Source organism: Prinia subflava, chromosome 2 (assembly GCF_021018805.1).
Source record: "Prinia subflava isolate CZ2003 ecotype Zambia chromosome 2, Cam_Psub_1.2, whole genome shotgun sequence".
In the NCBI taxonomy this organism is placed as follows: Eukaryota; Metazoa; Chordata; class Aves; order Passeriformes; family Cisticolidae; genus Prinia; species Prinia subflava.
Genome location: NC_086248.1, coordinates 77,775,993 through 77,795,929, shown reverse-complemented (window position 1 = coordinate 77,795,929; position 19,937 = coordinate 77,775,993). Strand labels below are relative to the sequence as shown.

General features: G+C 41.5%; 1 protein-coding gene across 1 annotated transcript; it reads right to left on the bottom strand.

Annotated features, from left to right (window-relative positions):
• Nucleotides 1-337: 337 nt before the first annotated feature.
• FAM98A (family with sequence similarity 98 member A) lies at nucleotides 338-18,310 on the bottom strand. The gene is made up of 9 exons (XM_063390670.1): nucleotides 18,154-18,310; nucleotides 17,871-17,949; nucleotides 14,785-14,933; nucleotides 13,011-13,145; nucleotides 10,027-10,211; nucleotides 7,699-7,779; nucleotides 6,284-6,400; nucleotides 3,725-3,892; nucleotides 338-2,226 (listed from the first exon to the last, which is right to left on the bottom strand). Exons 2-9 carry the CDS (start codon nucleotides 17,921-17,923, stop codon nucleotides 1,477-1,479), a joined length of 1,638 nt encoding a protein of 545 aa, XP_063246740.1. The 5' UTR covers nucleotides 17,924-17,949; nucleotides 18,154-18,310; the 3' UTR covers nucleotides 338-1,476.
• Between the last annotated feature and the right edge of the window lie 1,627 nt (nucleotides 18,311-19,937).

Below are 19,937 nucleotides of genomic sequence, written 5' to 3'. Positions count from 1 at the left end.
AGCAGCACACCAAGTTCCCAGGGCATGCAGGAGCATAACCTAGGAGACACATGCTCACACAGGCTAAGAATAACTTTACACAGCAAGAGTACTATGAGCTGCTGCACCAGGTCAGAGGAAGGAACAGAATGAAAGTGACTTTCCTTCATCAGTTCCTCCCACCTGCTCCTGTTCTGACAGCTCTTCAAAGGGCAGAAAGCATGGTACAGCTGGGACAACTACAAAATATAAAACAGATTAAAATAAAACAGAGCTGAAGAAGACAGAAATCCCCATGAATTCCCAGCCACTGTAGCAACTGCTTGTTACTCTCAAGAAAAAGAAACTAAAGCAAACAGAACATACAGACACTTTTATTGCTCACCTTTTATACAACAGCACACCTTCAGCCATTTTCTTTCACAGCTTTTTGACAATGTTTATGTACACAAAAAAACCCAGCAAGAAGCATTATGTGGCTTTCAGTAAAGAAAAAAAACCCAAACATTAGAATTCCAAACTCAGCCAGGTTTTGTTTTCTGCAGCAATAATAAAAGGGCTTCCTCTAGGCAGGAACTAATCTTCCCAGGCCGTAGTGCATTTCTTTGAAAAGACAACCCCCAAAACAAATTGCCCTAGATTTGCTGAGCCAGTGGTATTAACTTGCAAATAAAATAAACTTCAGTTTGTCATTTCTTCTAGCTGATTTCAAGTAAAAATTAGGTTTGGAGGAGGAGCAACTTGTTTTGGATGGATGCAGGTCAGTTTGAATTGCTACACCTAACTACAGGCCTACACACACTATCGGTTCACAATTTAGCTTAGTTTGAAATGATCTTTGCAGATTTTGGCGGCGGTCAGTCCTCAGAGTTGAGCGGGTGGGGAAACGCTGTGGAGCGGGAGATAAGGCTACTGAACATGGCATCCACAGCAGAGCTCAGGTAACACAAACCCCTCTGTCAGAGGAGATCCCTGTGCGTGCACACGCGCTGTAACGTCATCGTGACTCAAACAAGAGGTCGGTGAGCCGAAAAGCAACACTCCAGACTGGTTTAGAACACGTAACTCAACAATAATTCAGGGGGAAAAATGCAGAAGTGCTGCTGTGTACTGTAACAGACAAATTTGACAGGTATTGGTATTTTTCCAAATCAAAACAGAAGGCAAACACAGCAGGCACATTTAGAACAAAAGCGTTTTGAGCAAAGGGAACCAGTCCAACATCCAAAAAGCATGGCTATCAGTTGATATTTAGGGTGCAGGGGGTAGTGACAGTGTCTTTCATTCAGACAGGCAGAGGTGGGTGGGGAGGAGAGGTCTACACGAAGTTTAGACCTAAACTAAACCTTCGTGCTTTGCTCTATGCAAAACATCCCACCCGAGGAGATTCTACCTGCTGTGTACAAACTTGTACTAATTCAAGCAGCATTTAAGTCAGGCCTCTGAAACCAGGTTTCTATTACGTGAGCTCTGCTGAAGTGTAAAGTTTTAGCAGCCTCAGCTGGTGAAGTGTCTTCCTTGTCCAAAGCCAGACTGATTATACTGATAACCTCCATGCTGGAAGTGCTGCTCAAACTGCCCTCCTTGATTAAAGTTCTGTCCACCTCTGCCCCCCCAGCCACCTCCCTGACCTCCTCGGCCACCGCGACCGCCACGGCCACCCCTCCCTCCTCCGCGCCCACCCCCTCGGTCACTGTGGGACCCACCATCTTGGTATCTGTTGTCTTGCTGGTAGCCACCGCCGCCACCACCCCCTTGGTAGCCACTTCCAGAATAAGACGACTGGTAGCCACCATAGCCTCCTCCTTGGTAGCCACCACCACCATGGTAACCACCTGTTTGAAAACCTGCATCTCTGTAGTTGCTCTCCCTGTAGCTGCCATCCTGGTAGCCACCACTTCCACCATCTGTCCAGCCTCCTTGAAGCTTGTTTCCTCTGCCTCCTCCTCTGCCACCATGATCATAACCACCACGTCCTCCTCGTCCCCCTCGATCATGGCTTCCTTGTTCATGACCTCCTCGTCCCCCGTACGATGAGTCATAGCCTCCTCTTCCTCCTCGGTCGTGACCCCCGTGGTCATAACCTCCCCGCCCTCCATAGGAAGAGTCGTAGCCACCTCTTCCTCCTCTGCCACCGCCTTGCTGCGAGCCACCCTCTGGTCTTTTCTGCCACGGTGGCATCTCAGGAGGTGGAGGTTCAATTTCATTGGGCCTTCCTCCTCTGTCAGGCACTCTGCCCATTAGCACCTGCAAAGGGAAAGGGAAAATTGCCACAGGAGTTGTGACACCTCACACAAGAGACACACCACAGACAGCACCCACTCCAAGGTTTTTACATCCAGAGGCAAGCTTTGTGTTTGAATGTGACAGACCTCTGTCTCCAGTTAATAAAAGTTAACCAGGGATTATCTAGTACCTGAAGCACTGCTAACAAGACAAGTCAGGAGAGCTGTGCTTTGTGTTCAAACAGCAGGCACCACCATGGGCAGCACCAACACAGTCTTTCACACAATTCTTTATTAGTGCAGAGCGCTAAACTCAAATAAGCACAAGCACAATGCAACACATCTCTCTCCTAACTAGTGCTCTGAGTTGCTGCAGAAGCCATTGACTTGGTAAATAAAGGGGAAAATTCTGTTTTTCAGTGAGGATATGCAGAAACTTAACAGACAGGTGTCAGACAGCACCGATCAGAGCGGGGCAAGACTCTAGAGGTCTTTAGCTGCCTAAGGATTGTGTCATCTTAAAAATTTAGCAAGGCAAAATGGGACAGACATTTGTACTGCTGTAAGTTTTAAAACAATTTAACAAAGTAACTTCAACTGAAGTAGGTTACTTTGCTATTCCACGCTACTGTCTTTAAACAGTAGGAAGAAAACATTTAATATTGATAATGGAAATAAATTAACAGATTATGCATCAGTGCAGTACTGCATTCCTACTAAAACATATATACAGTCTGATGACAGAGTCAACCTGTCTTACTACTTAATTTCTTACACTCCAACAACACTAAAAAGGTGCAGAAATTATTTCGGTTGGATGGGCTGTCGCCAAATCAGCACACAACTATTCTTTCCTAAACTAATTAGAACTTCACCTGAGGTACAGTCAGAAGGCAGAAGGGCATGCACCTATCCCCACAATTTTAAAGCACAAGTATGCTGCTGTAGATAGCTACTGAGCTGCAAGTTCAGCATACATACTTTTGTGAGCCTATTACTCTTGTAAAATTGTGATTTTTTTGAAACAAGGCAAATTGTTTAGTTTAAGTCATGTTTCTACTACATCATTATTAAACTATACACTTCACTGTAATCTATTTATGTACCTAGGGCAATCTAATTTGTGGGATCCTTGCCTTATGATCTTAGCAGATTTCATTTACACAGACCAGAAATACAGTTACTGTGTAGGTGCTATTTTAGACATTGTGACAATCAGGTAGCAGTAGGGTAAGGGCTTCAGTAATTCTGGTAAGACAGAGCAGACCTACTCCCACTGAAAGTCATCCAATGTATTTCAGCAATTTTTACTGCCCCAAAGAAGGGACACTGTGAACCTCTACAGCTGAAATTGCACTATCCATAATCCAGTGATGCATTATCTGGAATATATAAAGACCAAATTTCTTATCCTTTATTTCCAAATCCCACTTACAATCCTGAAATAAATCAGGATTTATTCCTACATTCAAGTTACCTAAATATTCCTAAAAGAACAAGCCATTTGTCACCAAAGGTACCTTATTAATGGCACATGCAGTCTTCTCTCGGATGGACCCGCTGCTTGTTCTCATAATCTTTGACAGATCTTGCCGAGCTGCCAAGAGATTTGCAATTGATATAGTGCACTTAGTAGATAAGAGGGCACGTTTGGGCTGGTAGACTTTAGCCAGTTTTTCTGTTTGACTCTGTTGGAGCAAAGAAAAATAAAACCCAGTCAGTTCAAGCAATGGGACATCTCATCACAAGAATCAAATCAATACTGAATAACAAGCCACTACTGCAAACAGAACAAAAATATAAAATCAGTGAAAACCACTTTATAACTGAGGAATACTTCAAGAAAACTAGCATTTGTCACATTAATTTCTTAAGTAAATACGAAATAGAATTTTGACTGAAATGCCAAGACACCAGAGAGCTGACAATTTTAACAATATATACATGCAGACTGCAGTACTTACAGGCAAACACAGACTACAAGTGTGCCATATAGTTACATGAATTACTGCTAGAATCCAGAAGATACTGAAAGTGAAACCCATCTGTGTTTAGCCTACAGACCTCCTTCTGTGCCTTCACCCTGACCTGCACCCATTCCAGCTGGGCCACTATCACCTCATCTCCAACACTTATCAGCAAAAAAAGGTCCTGATAACTCTTGTCAGTCTTCATTCCAGTCACTGTCTTCACAAAGACAAGGCACCAAGAGCTAGAAATGAGATCCTACACTCATCTTTGCCTTCTATACAATGTCTCTTCCTCTACTGCCTTTCAGCATTAACCATTCTGGCTTTTTGAACACCTCAGAAGTCTTCCAGCTGAGACACAGGAGAAATCTGTGCTACCACACACAAGTTACTACACAAGTTACATCTCTCTTCAGTCACCATCAGAGTATAGTGTGTGATACAGTTAGGATAAACCAGATTACCACCTGAATGCAGATGATTGCAGTAGTGACAGGCAAGCCAGCTTTTCCAACACATCTTAACAGATGCAAAAACTTAAAGGCACATTTTAAAATCCTAAAATCTTATTTTCCATCCAAAGGCAGAAAACTGGAATATGACACTAGCTAAAGGTAGGAGAAGCAAAAGAATTCACCAGAATACTACTGTGTTTTTCCCTTATATGTTTGACTGAGCTCTGAACACAATATTTTGGTCCTATGATACTGTTTTAGGTGAAACTTAAAATTTTAGCTTCAAAAAAATCCCTAGTAATAGACTGCAAGAGTTTTTTTCCCTGGTGCTTCCACTATCTGGAGAAGTGGCTATTTCGTCATACTATTCTATTCTGATACTTTTCAAATAAAAAAGAAAATTAACATCTTGCTAAAAGTTACCGGTAAAACAAACTGTATTGTATGTCTGGAATACGACAGCAATATTCTCCAAATTTGAATCGTTATGCTTCTAAAAACGACTTGCATTTTAATAGATAGAAATGCATATACACAATCTGTGAGTTTTGTGAAAATATTTTGTGTAGGTAGTCAAGTTCAAAAATATCTAAGAATTCCTAGAAAAAAAAAATCAAAACCATATGGATAAAGATGCCAGAGCTGTAACACAACTAGAAAGTAATTTTTTAAACGTAATTCACATTTTTGCTCATTTTTATTCACTACTAAAATTTTTACCAGTCAGCTAGTTCTTCAGTCATCTACTAAAAAAGCCTGAAGAATACAAGGTTTAATAGAGAGTACACCAGAAGTCCTACTCAGATGATGAAACAGAAAATGGGACAGGTCACAGGTTATTATTAAAGTATAGTTGCTTTTTAAAAAACATTTATCAAGAAAAAACACTCAATGATTCTACGTGTCACAGCTCAACACTAATAACTCAGTCTCAAACACTGTCAGCAGCATACTTAACACCATGTTAGCAGATCTGTTTTAGTCTTGGAAAATAAACTATATGTACTAATTTTTAAAATCCTGTAATTTCTTTCTGAGACATAGGAAATAGGGAAACCACATAATTATTTCTAAAAGCAGAATATGTATCCCGTACTCAAGGGAGAACAGTTCTCATGTCACAGCCACTTGCACGGTTCAAAGACAAAAGAAGCACATAAAGCATCACCCTGTCTATGAGGTAAGAACAAGTAGTGCCTTAGCAGCTTTTCTCATGTGCATCTGTGGAGTTGTGATTGCAGATGCACTTGGAGTTAAGGAAATCTGATCACTGTGGTCAGCACAAAGATAAGGGACGGTAAACAGGAAGATGCTTCTTCACCACCACACAAGACACAGCACTTAATGGTTCACATTATGGTACTCTGGACATGGTTGGATCAGCAATCTCTACTTTTTCCAGTGGCTTTGGTGTGTAGTTACACACAGTCTGACTTCTTATTTTACAGATTGATTTAAAATCCAACAAATCAGTTTTAAGTAAAATATTTTTAATCATCTTCAATTGTCATAAACTTCTTTAGAAACTCCAAACAAAACCAGACAACTCCTGTGAGTATTTCTGATTCATGAAGGACAAAACAATGACACAGTTTTCCAGAGATACTTATTACAAAGGGTTATCAACCAGGACTTCACGGCAAGTTGTTTGTACCTTAGCTCTGTCTGACCAGCCGAAGGATTGCACAGTAACATCCAAACGTTTGACTAACAGTTTTCTTCGGACTTCGTATTCGTTGGCTATGGCTTGGTTAATTGCTTCAATTTTTTCCTGAAACAAAAATTTACAAACATAATCTATACATTGAAGTGTTTGTACTTAATTAACTACATGGATGGAAGAGAGTATGGCACAGAGATACTATGCAGGGCTCAAGACTGCAATTATCTACCTTGTCAAACGGACTCACAGCCAAGCTGTGCCTGCTGATGTTATTTTCCTGAAGCTTCCATGGCTCATGTTCAGCCTTCTAACATTTCTAACAGTACAAAAACCACACACACTGCTGAGGCATTTGTCAACATCCACCAGGACAAAGAAGCAAAGGCGAGAAGATACTACAGGCAACAAGCTTAAGCAAGGGCATACGTAACTCCTAAGAAACAGGATATCCGTGCCTTCTTAAAAAGTCGTAAGCTTAAGGACAAAGATAGAGCAAAGATAAAGGACTACAAGTAAGTACAGTACTGTAAGAGGATCATGATCAAAGTACAATCTGCCTACAGGCAAAACAATACAGTGCCCTATAGGAAAAAGTCTTCTTGAGAAACACCTGGTAGCAGACAGTGGTTCAGTCAGAGCAGCAGGTGAGATGTGCACCATTAGGGAAGTAACAGATGTATGTAAAGAGGCCTGGCTGGAGCAAGGGCAGCGGGGCCCAATTTCAGTCTCAACAATAAAAGCACTGAAGGAAGCAGACTGCTGGGAGAAGATGTGCTTCAGCCTTAAGCAAGAGAGACAAGAGAGACCCGAAGTCTTGCAGCAGCAGCCATAGCGTTGAGCTTGGTGCAGCAGCAGTGATTAACCCAGGCACCATGCTCCTGGTCCAGCAGGTGACAAATCCCAGCTGGAGAAGACCATAACTCCACAGCCTGGGTGGACAATGTCTCTCCCAGCTCCTACCTGCATCCTCACTGCCTCTTGAAGAGGCTATGAAGGAAGCAGACCACTCCAAATGAGAAAAGGAGGGTGACATTACGAACAGACCCACAGTTCAGCTCAAAAGAAGCCCCAGAAGCAAACCTGACACCATCTCAGCAGGACTAGGTCACACAGACACTGCTGGCCAAGGGCAGGAGAAGATTTAAGCTACTACACAAGCATGCTGGTCAGCACCACCACTGTAGATCTCTCATTTTGGAAAAGTTTAGCCTGCACCTGGACCTAGAGATTCATATAAGATCTTATCAACTGCTGTACATTTATTGCACCAACATATATATTATACTGCAAGAAATCATATTCTTGTCTTCAGAAAAAGAAAAATTATTTTGCAACACAGAGAATCAAGATCAATACTTGGTATACTTCAAAGAGGGAAATGGGCTCTATTACTTGCAACTACTCACCCAGTGAGCTGGTCCCAGTTGTTTCTTCAATAAAGGTTTTCCAACATGATTAGGTGGAACCTTTGCTAGAGTTTCCTTCAGCTGTTAGGAGACATATAAATATATAAGCTTTGACTAAAAAAAATAAGTTTTTCAAGATTCAAATTAAAGGAGAGGACTACTGGACAGTGAAAGGCATGACACAGCAACCTCCAATATCAAGTTATGTTCTCTGGAACAGAGAGCCAAGCACACTTCTTTTGGAAAGTAACTGTTTTTAGATTTCTGGTAGTTTCAGCTATAATTATTTAAAAATTAAGAGAAGGGACTACAGAATAGATCTACAGTTAAAACAAAAACACCATAAGGTACTGCTGCTCTTGAAGCCAGAGGGATTATTCTGCACATCATCTCTTTACTCCAGAAAAAAACCCCACATTGTATCAAAACCCTTACATTAAGGCTGCGTGAAAAATACAATATGACCAAAGAAGGGTCCCTCTTCACAATCAAAAGAAGAAAAATCTTTAATATGAAATTTTAAATCTAACTTGCATTTTAGGAGTTTGGGCACACATCATCTATCCCATCTCAAAGTTTCTTAGGACTTCAAGGGGGAAGAAATGGAGTAGCAGAGACAAAAACTTCTAAAGTAGTTTAGAAAAAAACCCATCAACCTGTTCATTCCAGCTCGTGATCTAACACATTCAGTGACCTGGTTTTCCAATGGTACTGAGACCAATTTATTTAAGATTTTAAACCTAAGTGCTTTCAAATCCCAGAGGCAGCTCATTCACGTATCAGTTCCTTTTTTAATGTGGTGGATCATTAACAGAGAGAGTCAACTACATAAAGATCCTACTCCAAACTGTACTACATATGTGTGAAGAGAAAGATAGCTTGATTTTCATACATTAAATCAGAACATTGCCATTCTAAGACTCACCCATTTTAAAACAAGAACACTGTGCTGTATTTTCATTTACGAAGTGAAGTAAGTTTTTCAGTTATTAGTCAGCTTTACTGTCTCATTCTCAAATACTGCTAACATGTGAAGCATTCAGACTGTAAACAAGACCAGTTATATACAATTTCTGCTAAAACTAGGTTAGAAATTCCTGATTGTATTCCATTACACTGTAAGGATGGTTAAGGAGGAGGGAAGTTTATGTAAGTCATTGAGAAAATATTCATTTAACCTTACTAGACAATGTAAAAGAGAAGTATGTTAAGAAAACGTAACAGAATTCCCAGGGTAAAAGTATTTTAATCTACCTTATATTCTGTATTTTTAGAGAGTCTCTTTCAACAGCAAAGCTTCCTAGCATTGTCCATTATTATGAATATTTTCTGCCTTTTATATAAAATAGAAATGGCCCAGCATTTCTTATGTGTCTGTGTAGTGCCCACAATAATTCCAAAGTCAGAAAATAAACTGCTTCCATTCTACACCTTGGATTTCTGATGGGAAACCATCCTCCTTCTCTTCTTAAACAGGTCAAACCGAACTGATATCTTGCACAGAAACAAAACACTATTTTCAGTTTCTTGGTTTTACTTAAGTAAAGTGAAACAAAAAGGTCTGTCATACTCTGAAAGTGTTTTGGGGAGCTTTATAATCACAGAATGTTCTGCATTGGAGGGACCCATATCTGTTCTTGAAGTTATCAAGGCTTGTCTTCTGCTGCTCTGCTCTCCCCTGTCTCACAAATTAAGTCATTAAATGTGACTTAAAAGCTTTCCATCCCCTTGGATGGAAACTTTTGGTCTTGGTCTGTGCACTGGACAGTCCATTCCATTTAATTTCTCTGATTTATAAAAGTTACTTAAAAGTAAATTAATTTTTTTAAAAAAATCACAACAGCCTGGAGAACACACATGTGAAGGAATAAAAATAAACGGAATCACAAGAGTTGATGAAGTCTTAGGAAAAGGGTGTTAAGTTTTTACTTTAGTTACACGACCTTTTAACAAAAACATCTTTAAAACATTAGGTTCCCTTACAAATTTGTTTAGGTGTATTTCTTGAAAAACATTTCTCTTCAGCATTCTTCCTGAGGCCTAAGCTGAGCATTTTCTGTCTTCTGCAACAAGTGATGGCATTAAAACCTAGAGCAGTCACCCTGGAAGGTGATGACAGGAGTAGTCCCTGACCTCACGCCTTGGCATGGAAAAAGCCTTTAAAATAATTTTCAAAATTATGACTCTGCATGTGCAGTAAAAGACATTAACTCTCCTTCACAATTCAAAACTGGAGTTTCACAAGAGGCAAATCTTGCCTGTGTAGCAGAACTATTTTCCACCAAAACAATATTTAAATATTCCAATTTTTCTTCCTTTACATCTTACTTTTTTTTCAATTCCGCTGAAGAACTGGAACATCGTTATGTTGGCGGGAGGCTTGGACATGCCTAAAGCAATACAGATGCCTTTTAGCTCCTGAAAGACTTCACTGCCACCTCCTTCCTGGGCTTTTTTAGGAGGGGCATTCACACACAGCATTCTGGCAGCTTCCAGTTCTGAGATGAGGTATGCTGGGTAAGAAAAATCAGATTTGACCATCAGATATAGCAGAGTTATTTCAGAGCCAGTAAAAACTCAAGTGCTTACAACCAACAAATGCACAAATGGACTGTTTAGATAGAGTGAAAGATAGAAATTTTATATCTACAGAACACTCATATTTACAATTACTGAGTTCAGTGCTAGAAACACAACAAACAGAGGACAGGTTTAGAACAACCAATGAAAGCCTGGAAAAAATCCCTATGATTCCAGCACAGCTTTTTTCCCCTCAAGTTTTGCCCAGTAAAGACAGGAAACTAGGAACAGGGAAACAAGCAGGATTAGGGACTGGGATGTGCATTTTAGGGCAAACAAGCAAGTACTTCTTGAGGCTCTAGGAAACAAGAAAGGAAATGAGTAGAGATAAGTGAAATATTAGATGAATCTCCTCTATTTCCCCATGCAAAATGCAGAGTGGAAAAATAATCCCTCTTAGAAGTACTATTGAGAATTCATGTTTACAATAACTTCATAGAGGAAGGCTGTAACTGATGAAATAGAAGCTAGAATGGCTGAAGTTTTCTTCAACATCAGAACTGTAAGAGCCTACCATTACATTGTAACTTCTTTATCAAACAAAAACAGAAATATCAAAATCACAATTTCTGAACACAATATATGCCCAGAATTTCAGCACCAGGTGTAATTTACAGTGATATAAATTTACAATTAAATTAACAGCCTTTATTTGCAGATGTCACAACTTTAAGGTTTGAATTTTATAAAACACACAAGTTTAACAATACTTTCCTCATTAATCACAGTGAGTGACCATAGCAATAACGTACATAAACACTTCCAAAAATAAGAAAAACTGATACTGCAGACACACTTGTGACCAGGGAAGTAAACCCAGGGCTATACAAAAGAAGCTTATTATTTATAAAACTGGGAGAGATAAAAAGATTAAGAACAGAACACAACATTTTAATGATCTCTAGAATGTCTTCTGCAAAAGATACAGAATACCTTATGAATAAGAAAATTCTTAGAATATGTAAAGCAGTGAAGCATCCTTTATATGTTCTTTCAGCAACACTTCATACAGGTTTTTCTTACCTTGAACATTCAATTGTTTACACTCTTTTCAGGACAACCAAAAAAGAAACTAGCAGGAGAATTTTGTTTCCAAAATCTAGAGATCACATTCATGCTATCTTCAACCTCCTCTGACAATGACAGAAATTTTTATGCCTATCACTAAGACAAATGTTCTTCAGATAGCAATGCTTTTTGCACCCCTCTTCTGAACCAGCCTGAAACTCTTGTACCTTTTGCTTTTGCAGATGCCAGTACCTAACATTGCATTCTAGTGATGCTGCACATTAAGACAATCAATTCTAACTACTTGGGATTGTTTGGTGCTTTCCTCTCCCAGCAATACTGCAGCATCTTCCAAGTGACAAATACTGTGCTGCATTTCATTAAAATGTAAAATACTCTGGCATTTCGTTACAGAGGGTTATCCTCTTTTTCCTGAAAAAAACTAATTTTATGGCTCACATACAACAGGCTACCTAATAAGTTCACTTCACACAGCTAAAGAAAGCTATGCAACTGTGGTGGTACACAAAAAAGGAGTTTGGCACTACTGCAATTTCACATTTGACAGTAAACACAGTATTCCTGCCAGATGGGATAGCAGAGCTCAGCTCCTGAGCACAGCCTTATATTACCAAAACGTGCATCCTAAAGGACCTCTGGGATAAACTGTGTGTCACAGACAAGCCAGATTTATTGAATGGCTTGGCTTACAGAAAACAAGCTGAAGGGGAGACTGTTTGAGCTACAAACTATTCTAAATGCAACAACTACCTCACTTCATCTGACCTTTTTTTAACACACTATAAAAAAATATTCAGATTAAGTCTAATCATCTTTCACCTACTGTTGAAATACAGGAACCTACTCTGTAATTAATTTCTTGTATGTCAGATGATGGCAGAACTAAATTTTTGGTTTGAAAAGTTAAAGAATCAGCAGCAACTGAGGCAGAAAATAAAACACAAACTCATCTTGAATTTAAAATTAAATTAAAATTAGTACTACAATGTCTAACTCTAAAGGTTGTATTTTTTTATTATAATGTGAATTAGTATCACACATCTTTCACAAAGTCAAGTACTATTTCTTCTCCTCTAACATTTCATAAGCAGAAAAAAACCCAATTTAGCTACTGAGATCTGATGGGTGGAAAAGGGAAGACATCGCCATCATTAATGTTAATTTCCTTTTAACCAACAGAAAGTAACAATGAAGCTATGTACTGAGGATGATGATCAAAAGAACTAGGAGCTGGGATAAAACATTCTCTCTTTGCTAACAATTCTGACTGCTGTCAGTGTAGGAAAATGCAGGTTTTATTACACGTTCCAAGTCACCACACTGGGAGCCTCTAAATGACGACGCTTCTGATGTTAGTGGTCATTTTTACAACCATGCTAAGCAGAGTTCAGTGGCTAAATTCTGGCAGAAGTCTTCAAATAATTCCCTCTTTGTTGTGCCTTTTGGGAGGTAATAGGACAGGCTTTTTGCTCGAGAATGCAAAAAAGGTTAACACTCAGAATATCTTTCATCATATACTGGGTACATATTGACTGGCAAACCCAGAAGTACAATACTTTGACACTGTAAATTGCAGAAAAAATAATCGATATTTTCAGGTAACTAGACTGTGGTAAACAAACCAGTATCTCAGTAAGTGTAAGAAACAACACTAAGAATCTAGCAGAAAACCAGATTTGCTTGCAAGCACCCTTTTAACTTACTTAGCAGCAAGAGACAGTTCTTTTGATTATGAAGGCGTTTTGTCACATCTCCTGATGTTAATGACACATATGGACAGTTCATTTCAGACAGCAACCCACTCATTTCAAGCTGAAATTCTTCTGCTTCATTTGGACCTTAGAAAGAAAAGAATAATAATTCATTCACTGCTGATAGATATTGAGCTATGATTAGAATAAATTAGCTATTTAAAAAAATAAATATTTTGCTCAAGTTGCTATTTAATATTAAGGCCTGTTTATAATGGAGGCCAAGTGCATTTCTTGGGTTCCTCCAGGACACAGCACAACTTATGTGGAATCATGATATGTCTCTTCAATATAAAATCATGTTTCACTGACAGCTTTTCCATGCTACAACAGACAGGCACTAGCAATTTCTCCAATGAAAGCAGACATCAAAAACATTGCAAACTTTACAGGCATTACTTTAAATATCAATTATCTCTTCCCATTACAAATGTATCAGATGGTGATGACAAAGTCATGAATAATAAATATGGCTTATGAGTTCTCTTTTTTTTCCTATTACTTCTCCCTGTAAGCTCACATTTGTCAATTGATTTTATTTCATATCAATATATCCTTTAAAAATAAATAAGTCATGTAAACCAAACCTTTTGACTGATTTTTGTGAAAAATTATTGAAACTAATTAGAATTTCCTAGCTAAAAAACACCCCAAAAACAGTCATGAGAAGTAACATTTTTTTATCTTTTGGAAAGAGACTTCAACCCCAAATGTCTGCTATTCCCAAACTCAAGACATACAAAATGAAGGTAGGACCTGACAGTACTCCAGCTAACATGATTCTATCACTGTGTTTAAGGAATTTGAAATAGGAGTTGGAAGGCTTCTGGATTGCATTTTTACACAAAACAAAGAATAGAAACCTTATACCACTGGAATGGTAGTATATATCACATTGTTTCTCTGTAACAATACATTATCTCACCCATGTAATAAGGTATTATTACATTAGATAATGTATTGTTACAGAGAAAGAATGTGAAATACATTTAAAGAAGAAAGAATGAACTTGTCAGAAACAGAGATAAAGGAAAGTAACAGATGCTGGGGTAAAAGGCAGCAACCTTTGGCCACTGAGTACATACAAAGCTAAGCTCATAAAGGCATTATGAGTTAATATATCAGATACTCAGGAATATGGGTTGTCATGCCAATTTAACAATTTCATCTGTAGAATGTCACAACAAGAAAATAACATTTTCTTTGAAAGATAAGGTTTGCTTCCTCCAGCAAAATGAAAAATAATCATTTACAGGCTTCTTCTCAGTGATTCATGAAGAGGGAAAAACTCACAGCAAGCACAGAGTTAAGGGAACAGCAGCAAAAAGAAAATACGGTTACTGTAGTCATGAGAATGCTACCTTGAACAGTAGTACTACTGACATCAAAATAACAAACAGAACCATGGAAATAAAAGTATTCGCATGATCTAATAAAAATCCCACTAGCATTAATGGTTCCCTAAATCCATGTAAGCATTGTAAAATGCAATATGGTTGAAAAATTAAAAGCAAAAGCTGTTTTCAGAAGAAAGACTCTTTGATCCCCACTATTATTTCAACCTCTACCGGGTTGTTCACTAGGCAAATCTGAGGTGGAAAATACCCAGAATCTGGCAGTGGGTAGGCAGCATTGCCTGGTACAACAGATACCGCCAGCCCTAATCTCTGCGGCGTGCAAGAACACACATTCAGTGCATGTCTGTGCTGGAGTCAGGACTACTTACTGTTGGTTGCCTGCACGTTTTCCTCTAGTTTACAGAAGAGTCGTAACTCAGATACCAACCAAGCACAGAGTTTGGTGAATTCAGGGGAACTGGCTCCATGAGAGACTGCCTGAGCCAGCGCTCCGTCGTCTAACAATGGACCTTTGTAACTGAGAAGTAAAACAAAAGCACAGCTCATTAACGTTTGCTGGGACCAGTGTCCTTTGGCAGATTTATTTTATGCTGTACACATATAGAGCTACAACCACAACACATCTGCAGTGCTGATCTCCTGTAGTGGTGATTCCTGGACTGAACTGTAGCAAGAACCACATTGAAAACATCAGAGTAAACTCAGAAATTGTGTGCACATTACCATACCATCAAAGAGACTGTGTCACAAAGTATCATCATCACAGGTTTCCTCCTGGAGAAGGTTGCCATGTACAGTGGCAACTTCTCTGTCACCATCTCCTGAAGATCTTACTGACAATAGACCTATCTAGGGCAACTGCAGTCTCAGAGAATCCCACCTGAGCTCTACATACTGCTTTACAGTATGCTGGATAATTACTGCTGAACAAGTGCATCTTTTCTGTCATTCCCTATCACGAATGAAAGGGTTGCCTGACAAAACAAAGCCTTTGATAGAAATACTACAAAAGTGATCTACATAACAATATCCTCTCTTGAAAAACCAACTTCCCTAAATATACACAAGAAAAAGTAATGGAATTGGTTCTTTGCATAAGCAAAATAGCCAAAAATCAGATCTAGAGTAAGAAAGCACGAGCTTATAGATCAGATCTTAGAAAACATACTTTTGAGGACACCTGTGTACTGATAATCTCTCAGGGGGAGAATGAAGAGTAGGGAGAAGGCTGCCTTATTAACCAGGTAGGCACCCGAGTCAGAGTCTACCTGAGTATTTTAGAAAAACATATTAGAAAAAAAATGTACAATATTATTTTGATATACTGCCCTGAAAAGAGAAAAATGTCCAAGAGTGCTCACAACCAACTGAAATCTCTCTTGGAAATGTCTGGGTAAAGTCACCACTACATCACAACAATCCAGTGAGTCCACGCAACTCTTGGCAAACCTCAGGAATAAAAAAATCATCTCAAATTGAAATGTAATTCTCTTCACTCTGCTCCTGTGCTTAATACCACACACAAAGGATTTGGCCTTCACTGTCATGGCCTGTTACTTCAGCCAAGTAAAATGAAGAAGCCACACTCAAAAATAACTTTTAGCTCACGGAGCAGCTTGATTTGTGACACAGTTAATCTACTGGCAGCTGGTGGGAAGCTGTAATCTCATGTATTACAATCCTACTGCATGACCACAATAGGCTGGACGCTTCGAGAGGTTAATGAGAGCAAGTTTCAGTCCCTTCCACACACCTTTCAGGCCTACATGTCTGGGAATATCTGGGACTCAGAATAGAAACATCCAGTTAATAGATCTAAGCAGAAAGGAAGCAATGGCAAGCCTTTTGCTTTGGCAGGATTGGGATTTAAGTCTCTGCTCAGATCTTCTAGAGGTACCTTTTCTAGAATTTTTCTTTAACAGAGGTAGCATCTTGAGTGTGTTATTGCTTATAATTATGACTTCAGCTCCACATCAATCTGGCCAATAATCCATCTTGCAGATTCCTAACTGCAAGCAGCTTCTTCCTTCTGTTTCTGCCCATGGCACATGTTCCAGAGCTATGCTCTCTTTTGGTAACATTGTGCTGTCCCATCTGTTTGCTTTTCCAACAGTTCAACAAACTGATTTACAAGACAAGAGGCCACCATCTGAACACCTTCAGCACAGTTACAAAAAGAAACAACTCTCTAACATGTAACGCTGTAAGAAAAAAAACAAATAAGTGATATATTAGAAATATCTTCAGTATCTGGAAAGAAAAAGTTTAATCATGAAGACCACAGAGCTACTGCCAAAGCATAAAGCCTCAAACACCCCAGTTTTTCCAGACACCAAGAATCAGAAGTCCTTTAGACACATGGAATAGTTTTCCCAGTTGTTACCGATATTGCTGAGGTCTCATGTCTTTCATTCTCCAAATTTTCTTTTCTTTTCACTGTTGTCAATTTTGCTTCATATAACTTATTTGTTCATCTACTTTCACTGTTTGCTTTACTTATTTATGTCAAAAACCAACAACACTTTCTGTCTATAACTGCACAAATCAGGAGCACAAATCACAAGTCCTTCAAGTCACTAGTATCCCTTTAAATGTATGACAGAAAAAAGAAGCCAATCACAGTATTTTCACTGTGGCAGAGCTGCCTTTTCACATTTCAGTCAAAGCAATATCTGCCAAAACAGAAGCCTATTTGTCAAGCTTTGCAACTATCATCACTAACTTAGCCTGGAAATACAATTTTTGTTGGAGCATAATGACTCTAGCCACAAAGTGATTTATGGGAATGGGGCCAATGTGAGTAAATACAGATGTTTGTACAGAACCGGCAGTAGAAGTGAAAATTTAGCTACCTGTCCTCTGAACTCTCAACAGTTTACAGACATGAGAACTTACAGCAGGATGTGTTCTCCATGCTCTCCCTTTCTTACTTATGCAACCTTTACTGACTCTGACAAAGAAACAGGTTTACACAGCAAGTCTCCTGTGCTAAATTACACTTTAAAAAAATGTAAAGAGGGAAAACACTTACTCATTTCAGATTATTTTTACTTGACCCCCCCCACCAAACATGAAACCTGAAAGTTTTCCTCTTGTCTGACATATCTCTTTATCCCCTCCCACTCTCAGCTAGGGTCGCTGTGCAGAACAGAGGAGCAGTGGACCGGATGAATCCAAGAATCGAGGAGATCAGCTCGCAGGGAGAAGTGACACACTCGCCAAGGCCGCGCAGTTAAAAACCTGCCCCTTTGGCTTGGGACATCATCACCAGCCCCGCTCTGGGGGCGCTCCTGACGAAAAGGGACCGTTCCTGGCGCTGTCCTGAGCCGCGGCCCTCGGGCGGACAGCGGCGCCGCCTGTGCGGGCGGCCAGCGCCGCCGTGCCCCATGCCGGGGCCGCCCTCTGCTCCCGGCCCACACCGGGAGCGCCCGCACCCTCAGCACCGGACACGTACCCCAGGTCCTCCAACGACTCCAGCACATCGTTCTCCAGGAGCTCGAATTCCATCCTGCGGCGGGGCACGACGGGGGGACCTGCGCGACAGCGGAACTCAGCCCCACCAGTACTCCCACTCCCACCGCCCGCCATTCCCCCCTTCTCCAGCCCATCCCGGCCTCGTGGGGGAGACTCAACTCTCACCCCGCGCCGTGCGGGGAGGGAGAGCCCCTGGCGCCGCAGTCCGTCTCCCCGCGCTGCCCATGCCCGCCCTTCTCCCCGAGCCCCGCGGCCACACGCACCGCGCTCGCAGCTGCGCCGCCGACTGCCGGGTTGGCATCTCAGGGCGGGGAGCGCGGCGCCGCAGGGCCCCGGCCTCGCTCTTCACCCGGCTTCTCTAGGGCCGCCCGCCCCGGCGCCTCACCGGCGCCGCCTCCCTCCCCGGCAGTCTCCGCCTATCCGCCGCGCGGAGCATCATTGCCACACCGGGACACGGGTGCGAGGCCGGACAAAGGGCCGTTTTTGTGGGAGAGGATCCCGGGACGAGCCGAGGATCTCACTTTTGTGTTCAGGCACCACCACGGGCAGACCCGGAAGAAGGACTCCTCCCTCCCCGCCGCGCAGCCCGCGCAGGAATGTGCTGCGGCGTCGCGGCAACGGCCGTGGGGAGGGGGGGGGACGGGGCGGCGGAAGGGTCAAACCGCGCCAGAGAGCGAGATTGCGTCCCCACGCTGCAGGACCCCGCGCCACGGCCGGGACCACAAATCCCGGCATGCCTTGCGAGCGCTAGGGCTTCTCGCGGGGGGCGGTCGGCGCCGAATAAAATTAATAAAATTAATAAATCGGAACCATCTCAGTTCAATTACTTAATGCAATCCGCGGGTTGATTCCATTGCTCCGTGGTCCGGCGGCGCGTGCTACAGCGGTGCCCCCCGCAGGTCGGGACGTGGCATTTAGGGATGCTGAAGGCAGCGCTGGGCGGGCTGAGCCTGCCCGACTCTGTGATGGCCGGGAAACTCCTCGAGGGGACGCTCTGGCAGCTTTAAAAAATTATTTTAAATTCAGGGGGCGGGAGGGGGACAGGGGAGTGGTGTAGCAGCGTTCACTTTTTCTAGTTGCTCAGTTGCCAGCGTGTGGAGAGGGAAAGCGGTGCGCGGGGTACAGATGCATCCTCAGGAAAGCACGCTCGGTACGGGGCCAAAGGGGATAATTCCGCTCGCTCGCTGCAGCTCTGCTAGGCAGCACTGCCCGGCCGCCTGGGACGCAGCAGTCCCAAAAAAGCACGTCAGTGCTGGAAAGGAGGCACGGATAAGAGGATATATTGGGATGGCTACGCCATGCTAGGGAAAGCCAAAACCACTGGTGCCAAGAATTATCCCAGTCTGTCACCAGCAGCGAGCTGAGGCTGCAGGAGGGGAGTACTGTACTTCATGAAACTGCCCTTGGCAGGCAGAAAGAAGAAAAGCTGCAGACAAAATATGAAGGATCTTGTAGCCCCAAGATCGGAGGATAACGAAACAGTACCTTGAAGGGCTAGAAAGAAGAAATACTTCACTAGCAGACAGCTCAGTTGCCAGTTCTACTACTAAAGACATGCCAGTCTACACATTTAGGGGAAAACTACCTCTTAAGACTAAAATCTTGTTATCAAAGGAATAATACAGGCATTCTGCATTGTGTATTTGCTTCTGGTTGTATAGTGGTTAGTACAATGTAGCCACAGCCTGCTTCAATTTTCTTAAAAGGAAAAGAAAGAAAGGCTTTGGGCAAGCTGCCTTACCACTGCTGGGCTGTGAGAATTACCTAATTTTCGTTTAGTCCATTCAGTTTTGATTCAAAGCATCTCAGGTGTTGTGCTTGGGAGCCTTGCCTGGGTGGATAGTCTAAACTGGAGGTCTGGGGGATTAGGATTTTCCTCACAAATTAAACACTACTGCTGAAAGCCTGTGACCTTTTGCTTGTTTGGTTGACTTGTGGAGTTCTGTTTGGTTTTTGTTTTGTCGTGTTGCTTTTTTTTTTTTGTATGTAATGGTTGGGTTCACCTTGCTTGCACAGGTGGAAGTGTACAAAGCTGGGCAGTACATCT